Source organism: Pseudonaja textilis, chromosome 2 (genome assembly GCF_049901715.1).
Source record: "Pseudonaja textilis isolate UNSWEBS1 chromosome 2, rPseTex1.2, whole genome shotgun sequence".
Classification (NCBI taxonomy): domain Eukaryota; kingdom Metazoa; phylum Chordata; class Lepidosauria; order Squamata; family Elapidae; genus Pseudonaja; species Pseudonaja textilis.
The window spans coordinates 256,504,494-256,513,233 of NC_141991.1; the positions used below are offsets into that span (position 1 = coordinate 256,504,494).

Below are 8,740 nucleotides of genomic sequence, written 5' to 3' on the forward strand. Positions count from 1 at the left end.
ACATTGAGAGCTTCTGCACTGGAGACAATTTCCTTGTGACTCTAAATCACACTTGGCCGAATCAAATATGCTATCCTATCCTATCCTATTCCTAATTCATATTCTATTCTATTCTATTCTATTCTATCCTATTCATTCTATTCTATTCTATTCTATTCTATTCTATCCTATTCCTATTCCTATTCCTATTCCTATCCCTACCCTACCCTACCCTACCCTACCCTCCTATATTCTATTCTATTCTATTCTATTCTAATTCTATCCCATCCTATCCTATCCCATCCATCCCATCCTATCCATCCTATTCCTATCCCACCCTACCCTACCCTACCCTACCCTACCCTACTCTATATTCTATTCTATTCTATTCTATTCTAATTCTATCCTATCCTATCCTATCCTATCCTATCCTATCCTATCCTATTCCTATCCTACCCTACCCTACCCTACCCTACTCTATATTCTATTCTATTCTATTCTAATTCTATTCTATTCTGGCTGGGGAATTCTGGGAATTGAAGTCCATAGGTCTAAGTTGCCAAGGTTGGATGCGCCTGGTCTAGGGTGCGCCTAAGGCTTCCTCTTGCTTCGGGCTCTGGGAAATCGTTAAGACGTTAAGAGGCGCCTCCAAGGTGCCCTCAAGACCAGCCGGAGACCTGGAGAACCTCTTGGTGGCAGGGGAAGACCAGGGTTGGCTCTTCCAGGTGGATATTTCCACTTGAATATTTCCCTGGGCAGAAAGGGGGACAGGGGTGGGCTTGAAGGCAGAATGTGCACGACAGAACCTGAGAGAAGAACGAAGGGGCTTCCTTCTCACATGCCGGTGCATCGCTGTAGAGAAGCAGCCCCGCTGAGATTCCAACCAGCTGGGTTTCTGCTGGCTGGCGGTAAACCTCCTTCGGAGCTCAGCCCGGGAAGGATTCAGGCCTGGGAAGAGGCGTTCCTGTCACAGAAGGGGAGAGCAAGCAGGTGACTGTCAGAGGAACGAGGTCTCTGGAAGTGGCTGGAAGCAATAAGGAAGATTTCATGCCCCCAGGACCACGATGGAAATTAGCAACCGCCCTCGGACAGAATCGATGGGGACAAGGCCCCTTTTTGAAAATGAAGGCAGCCCAGATTGCTGGGTCTACTCCAGAAAGCAGGGAGCACCTCTTGCGAGGTGGGCTCTCTCAGGTTGAGGCCAGGGGTGGGCTGCCACTGGTTTGGCCGGGTTCGGGAGAACCCATAGCTAACATTATGGCCAAATCCCATCCCTGGCTGCCATTTTGCGGGGTCCCATGGAGGTGGAGGAGGAGGAGGAAGAGGAGGAGGAGGAGGAGGAGATAAGACCACCTACTTCTTATGCAGACTTTTCCCCTTGGATCTGGGTTGCTTGTTATCCAGGAGCGTCTTAAACTCAGCGGCCACAGGGGAGTCAAGAGGGTAGCAGAGTTTGCGATTACGCACCGTGATGAACCTGAGCCAGGAGAAAACACAGGAAACCATCTGGGGACGCCGCCTGCCTACCCTCTTGGCTCCGCAGAGCCATCAGGGGCATCATCCCAAGGCTGGGAATCTCACCACCAGCTAGGAGTCCAAGGAGGGCGCATGCGAGCCGCGTGCTTGTCCGAAGGGCGGCCCCAGACCCGCTCCAGGCCCTCCGATATAGCTCTGCCTTCTCCTGCTCGCCAACCATTTCAGCCGAATTCTGCGCTGGCCTTCCTCCCCTGGAGCTCCAGGCCCTCTGCTCTAACCCTGACCCTCAGCCCTGACCAAGCTGGATTTGTAGCTTTACTATATAACTCAGCGTGTTGTCTGAAGCCAGCTCATGCAGTGGGCACAGGCTGCCAATCCAGGCCAACGGTTTAATTCAAGACCTGGGATGGAGGGCCTCTAACTGAATTTTGACATTTAGATTTCAAGTTTAAGATTCCTGTGCACAGCTCAATGTTTTACACTGCACTTTAATTGAACGGATGTCAGCCCCTTAGATCAGGGGTCTCCAACCTTGGCCACTTTAAGACTTGTGGACTTCAACTCCTAGAATTCTGGGAGCTGAAGTCCACAAGTCTTAAAGTGGCCAAGGTTGGAGACCCTGCCTTAGATTACCAAAACTGGCTGAGGAATTCTGGGAGTTGAAGTCCACAAGTCTTAAAGTGGCCAAGGTTGGAGACCCCTGCCTTAGATTACCAAAGCTGGCTGAGGAATTCTGGGAGTTGAAGTCCACAAGTCTTAAAGTGGCCAAGGTTGGAGACCCCTGCCTTAGATTACCAAAGCTGGCTGAGGAATTCTGGGAGTTGAAGTCCACAAGTCTTAAAGTAGCCAAGGTTGGAGACCCCTGCCTTACATTACCTCTGGCAAGGTGTTTATAAGTCACATGAGTTTAAATGGAAGCTTAACAAAATAAATTTAAATAAAAGCTAAGTTTAAAGAAATATAAGCTTTTTTTAAAAAAATAAACAAATAATTTTAAAAACTATACAAGTTTTTTTAAAAATAAATAAATGAATGAATGAATCCATTTTAAAAGAAACCCTGCGTTGTGTGAATGCACCTGGAACCAGAGTCCAACCCAGATAATGTGGTCCCAGCTGCAAAGGGGACCTTGTCCCCAGGTCTGGTGCCCCATGGCCACCCTCCCAATACCACACCCCACCAACCAGGACCTGCGGCTTTCCAGCCAGCCAGTCCCTTTCCCGTGTTTTGTGGGGTACTCACACAAAAGCCTTGATGGGACATCCGTTGTTTGTATCCTGGATTTCATAACCCTTGAACCTCGACAGCCACTGGAGAGAGAGCGGCTTGTCTCGGGTGGACATGCAACAATCCCAGAGAACCACCATTCCTAGAAGGGGAAAAGAGAAGGCAGAACATAGAATCAAAGCGCCGGAAGCGTCTTCGGGGATCCCCAAACCTGACAACTTGTAAGACTTGTGGATTTGGGCTTTGCTGGCTGAGGAATTCGGGGAACTGAAGTCCACCAGGGTCACAAGTTGCCCAGTTTGGAGACCCTTCCCCCTTCTAGGGAGATGCTGTGGCAAGGGGAGCAATTGGCAGGCGGAGGGAAGCGTTCGGCACTCAGGGGAGAGCAGGTAGCTCGCCAAGGACTCGGGAATCGCTCGGCTGCGGATTTTGGAGGTCTCGCTTTAGATCACCCTTTCGATTCGCATCGGATCAGTTGCCTGGTTTGAAGCGTGTCGCTTTGGCAAAGGGGACCTAGGGGAAACCCAGCTGACGATTGGGGATCCGCAAAAACGCTTTCAAGCTGTTTTGAAGGCTTTTATCGTTTTCAATTGTTTAAAATGTTTTTTTTTTTTTAAGATTTTAATTGTACTATATGTTTTTGAATTGGGAGCAGCCCAGGGTCGTTTGCAGAGACAGGCGGCTGTAAGAAATCAATCAATCAAACCAACCAACCAACCAACAAACAAACAAATATAAACCACAAAAGTTTGGCTGGAAAGGTCTCCGTTAAATCCGGACTGCTCTGCTTCTAGGAATAAAGCTGATTAAAGGGCAAATCAGAATACAGAATAGCACACTTGGAAGGGGCCTTGGAGGTCTTCTAGTCCAACCCCCTTTCCAAGCAGAAACAAACGTTGATACCTAATTAAAGCAGTCAATGTTATCATTTCCGCCCCCCTGGTTCTATCACCTTTTCCATCCGTTCTTCTGGAAGGTATGAGGGATACTGGTAATCCTCCACTTATGACTAAATTGGGATGGGTGGGCTTCAACTCCCAGAATCCCCCAGCCAGCGAGGCCAAGGTTGGGAAACCCTGTCGTAGCATTATGCCTGCACCCTTAAAGATCCCTGCCTAGTGGTGAGATCCCTTACCTTGGGCTTGGAAGAGGCAGAGTCCGGCCGCCAGGAGACAGAGGGCGAGGCGTGGAGCCAGGATCATCCTGAGCAAAGGATTGGGTCCTCCGAGGGCTGTCAGGAAGAGTGGACTGGCTCCTGCTGCCTTCTGCGGCTCCCTATATACTGTCGTCCAAACTCCTTTCAGTTTTCCTTTTTCCCTTCTTTCCCTTGGCAGCTGGCCAGTTCCTTCCTGCCAGTTTGTGGACCGAGGGGTTTTCTGGCAGGGACTTGCTCCTCTTGAGAAAGTTGTCAGATCTTTAGTGCAGCTGCCAAAGATGATGTCTCATTTCCATAATTTATTGTGCTTATTTACTCAAAGTTAATTGTTGATTCTAGTAAATACCATCATTGCAGTCGTAAAAAGAAAGGATCCAGATTCCAAGGGACTCATCCTCTCTCTCTCTCTCTCTCTCTCTCTCCTCCACCCTGTCTTTGGAGTTTGAGACGGTTGGGAAACAAATGGGAGATGGCAAAGTCAGTTGGCTCTGGCTTCAGCCCTGGGAATGGCACGGGGACTTCAAGAAGAGGCGGCAGGGTGGCCCACTTGCATCCTTCGTTAAGGTTGCCCTGGGCATTCGCCTCGCTTGCGCTGGCACCTGCCCCTCCTCACCCTCTTGCTCGGCTGATCACCAGGAGAGACTGTTTGTAACTCACATTGGAAGTGTGAGGATCCTTGGTGATCTCTCAGCTTGGTAATTTTCTTGCAGGCGTTTCATGACCCAACTAGGCAACGTCATCAGTGTAAGAAGAGAGTGGGGTTTGTGGAGTGGGGGGAAGAGGAGGAGGAGGAGGAGGAGGAGGAGGAGAATGACGACTGTGGGGTCCTTGGTGCTCTGTGGATTTGGCTGGTTGTTGCTTTTTTACAGACGTTTCATTATCCAACTAGGTAACATTATCAGAGCTAAAACGACGAGGGGTTTGTGGAAAGGAGGAAGACTGTGGGGTCCTTCCTGGGTCATCTCTAAGATTGGTTGCAAACATTTCATTACCCAACCAGGCAACACAATCAGTGCTAGAAAGGAGCAGGTTTTGGGGTAGGAGCCACGGTGGCGTAGTGGTTACTGCAGGCGACTTCTGCTGACTGACTGCTGCTAGCCGTTTGGCCGTTCGACTCTCACCAGCTCCAGGTTGACTTAGCCTTCCCTCCTTCCGAGGTGGGTCAAATGAGGTGCCAGATTGATGAGGAGGGCAACAGGCTGAGTCTGTAAACTGCTTAGAGAGGGCTGGAAAGCACCGTGAAATGGTATATAAGTCTAAGGGCTTCTGCTATCGCTATCTTTTTTTTTTTATACAAGTGGCTTACCTTACCCTGCAGTGGTGGGATTCAAACTTTTTTACTACCAGTTCTGTGGGTGTGGCTTGGTGGGCGTGGCAGGGGAAGGATACTGCAAAATCCCCCTTCCCTGCCCACTGACCTGCTTTCCAGCTCCGTTCTCCTGTGCAGGGCAACCCAAGGAGACCCAGCCAATCAGCTGGGACTCAGTGGGAGGCAGAGAAGAGACGGGGTTGGCGGGGCCAGTCAGAGGCAGCATTGGCCGGTTCTCCCAAACGACTCAAAATTTCCACTACTGACTCTCCAGAACTGATCAGAACCAGCTGAATCCCACCACTGTCACCCTGGCAGTGTTGGTGGGAGTGTGGCTTTTTTTTCCTTGGTGGGTTATTGTTTTCTGCTTGCTTGTTTGTCTGGTGTTAATCCATGCGTATCTGGGATTCTTTTCTCTGTCTCTCTCTCTCTCTCACTTTTTGTTGTTGTTACAATCCTTGATGTTTTCTGAGTTCGGTTGCTTTCTTGCATGTTTCATTACCCAGATAGGCCAAATCGTAATTACTGGTACAATATTTTTCCTCCAAGTCTTGAAATAGAGGACCCTCTTTTTTAAAGAAAGGGGTTTTCTCCAAGCTGGAGTGTTCTCAACTATTATTAACCTGTGTGTGTTCCTCTTTTCCCCTCTATCGCATCTTCCTGGCCTATCTGAGCACGGGTGGGGGGGGGGGGGCTTCTGCCACTTCTTCAGCATGGAAAAAAAAAGCGGCTTTGGGGTCATTTTATGGGTTCCTTCATCACCGTGGAGCATCAACGAAACTGCTGGGTTTGTGCCCCTCTCTGAGCCCCCAGGGGTTAAAATTCACCAGGGTTCCCCTCAACGCTCGCACCCCGGCCCCAAGGTCCTTGATCGAGCTAATTAAGCTGGAAGTGCAAACAGAGCTGGGAATTCATAATCCAAACAACCTTCCAATTGTGTTTATTAGCCTTGCTTTTGCGGCAATTAATTATAAATTCATAAAATAAACTATAAAAATACAACCGGTCTGTTTGTGATAAAAATGAACGCGGGAGTGAGAAAGCCAGATGGGTGAAAACCTCATAATTGTGCAACCAATTAAATATCAGGAAGGGCAGGAGGAGTGGGGGGGGCAACCAGAGAGCCCCACTATTCAGGCACAGCCCCAAAAAAGGGAGGGGACATGCTTTGGAGGCTGCAGCAGAAGCCATGAAGGAGCTGAGCACTCAAGGACAGAGATGGATCCCGCCACAACCACCATTAGGGCTGCGTGGAATCACCCATCCTTGGCTCAGCACTCCCCAGCCTCAGGCCAAAAGGGAGGGGGGGAGGAGGAGGAGGAGGAGGAAGAGGAGGAGGAGGAAGATGTGATCCATGCAGTCTTGGCGATTCGGAGTCTTGGCGATTCCATGGGCCAGGTCTGTCCACACCTTCCAGTCTTGCACAACTTCTTTGAGTTTTTCTCTGCTCTGGTTGGTGTCAGCTTGGAACAGGGGTCCCCAAACTTGGCAACTTGAAGACTTGTGGACTTCAACTCCCAGAATTCTCTATGCTGGCTTCCCTGTCCGAAAGTTTCTCCTTATTTCCAGGTTGAATCTCCCCATGATCAGTTTCCATCCATTATTCCTTATCTGGCCTTCGGGTGCCTTGGAAAATAGCATGATCCCCCCTCCTCCCTGGGGCAGCCCCTCCCTCAAATATTGGAAGACTGCTCTCCTGACTCCCCTGGTCCTTCTCTTCCCTAGACTAGCCAGGCCCAGTTCCTGCAACCGTTCTTCATATGTTTCATCCTCCAGTCCCCTCACCATCCTGGTTGCTCTTCTCTGCACTTTATTTCTAGAGTCTCAACATCTTTTTTATAATGTGGTGACCAAAACTGGATGCAGTACTCTAGGTGTGGCCTTACTAAGGCTTTATAGAGTGGTATTAGTACCTCCCTTGATCTCGATTGTATCCCTCTGCTAATGCAATTTAGGATTGCATTGGCTTTTTTGGCTACGGCTGCTGCACACTCACTGCTGACTCCTATTTAGCTGATTGTCCCCTAAGACTCCAAGATCCCCCTCCCAGTTCCTGCTATTGAGCCCAGTTGCACCCAGTCTAGATGTGTCCTTTTGGTTTTTCTTGCCTAAGTGTAGGACTTTACTTTTCTCTACATTGAATTTCATGTTGTTAGATAGGGCCCAGTGTTCCAGTCTGTCAAGATCCCTCTGGATCTTCAGCCTATCTTCTAGGGTGTCGGCTACTCCTGCCAGCTTAGTATCATCTGCAAATTTGCTAAGTTCCCCTTCTATCCCTCATCTAAGTCATTAATAAAGATATTGAAGAGTCCTGGGCCTCAGACGGAACCTTGTGGCACCCCACTGCTTGCTTCCCTCACCCTCCCATCCTTCTGAGGTGGGTCAAATGAGGACCCAGATGGTTGGGGGCAAAATGTTGACTTTGTAACCGCTTAGAGAGGGCTAAAAAGCTCTGTGAAGCTGTATATAAGTCTCAGGGCTCTTGCTATTGTTATTTCTGTTCATCTGTCCATTCATTTCTCCATCCATCTATCTATCTATCTATCTATCTATCTATCATCTATCTATCTATCTATCTATCTATCTATCTATCTATCTATCTATCTATCTATCTATCCATCTATCTATCTATCTATCTATCTATCTATCTATCTATCTATCTATCTATCTATCCATCTATCTATCTATCTATCATCTATCTATATCTATCTATCTATCTATCTATCTATCTATCATCTATCTATCTATCATCCATCCATCAATCAATCAATCAATCTATCTATCTATCTATCATCCATCAATCAATCTATCTATCTATCTATCATCTATCTATCAATCATCCATCAATCAATCAATCATCTATCTATTTATCTATCTATCTATCTATCTATCTATCTATCTATCTATCTAATCTCTCTCTCTGTGTGTATTATCTATATCTGTCTATCTGTCTGTCTATCTATCTATTCTCTCTCTCTCTCTCTCTGTATTATCTATATCTGTCTGTCTGTCTGTCTATCTATCTATCTATCTTCTCTCTCTCTTTCTCTATCTCTCTATCTCTGCATTATCTATATCTGTCTGTCTATCTATCTATCTATCTATTCTCTCTCTCTCTCTCTGTATTATCTATATCTGTCTGTCTGTCTATATATCTATCTTATCTATCTATCTATCTATCTATCTATCTATCTATCTATCTATCTATCTATCTATCATCTATCTATCTATCATCTATCTATCATCTATCTATCTATCATCTATCTATCTATCTATCATCTATCTATCTATCTATCATCCATCAATCTATCATCTATCTATCTATCATCTATCTATCTATCTATCACCCATCAATCTATCTATCTATCTTTCTATCACCTATCTATCTATCATCTATCTATCATCTATCTATCTATCATCTATCTATCTATCATCTATCTATCATCTATCTATCATCTATCTATCTATCTATCATCTATCTATCTATCTATCCATCTATCTATCTATCTATCTTTCTATCACCTATCTATCTATCATCTATCTATCATCTATCTATCTATCTATCTATCTATCTATCATCTATCTATCTATCA

The 8,740-nt window shown here is 46.8% G+C and overlaps 1 protein-coding gene across 1 annotated transcript; it reads right to left on the reverse strand.

The window, feature by feature from the left end:
• Positions 1–361: 361 nt before the first annotated feature.
• On the reverse strand, positions 362–3,950 carry CCL19 (C-C motif chemokine ligand 19). The gene is made up of 4 exons (XM_087923107.1): positions 3,818–3,950; positions 2,698–2,824; positions 1,337–1,456; positions 362–943 (listed from the first exon to the last, which is right to left on the reverse strand). The coding sequence occupies exons 1-4, from the start codon at positions 3,882–3,884 to the stop codon at positions 922–924; spliced, it is 336 nt and encodes a 111-aa protein (XP_087779233.1). The 5' UTR covers positions 3,885–3,950; the 3' UTR covers positions 362–921.
• Between the last annotated feature and the right edge of the window lie 4,790 nt (positions 3,951–8,740).

Bases quoted from the DNA above. Each gene is read 5' to 3' on its own strand.
- CCL19 (XM_087923107.1), bottom strand. From the start codon at position 3,884: ATGATCCTGGCTCCACGCCTCGCCCTCTGTCTCCTGGCGGCCGGACTC. The intron at 1,457-2,697 runs GTGAGTACCCCA...CTCCTGGCTCAG, and splicing joins TGTCCCATCAAGGCTTTTGT to GTTCATCACGGTGCGTAATC. The intron at 944-1,336 runs GTAGGTGGTCTT...CTTCTGTGACAG, and splicing joins GGGAAAAGTCTGCATAAGAA to GAACGCCTCTTCCCAGGCCT.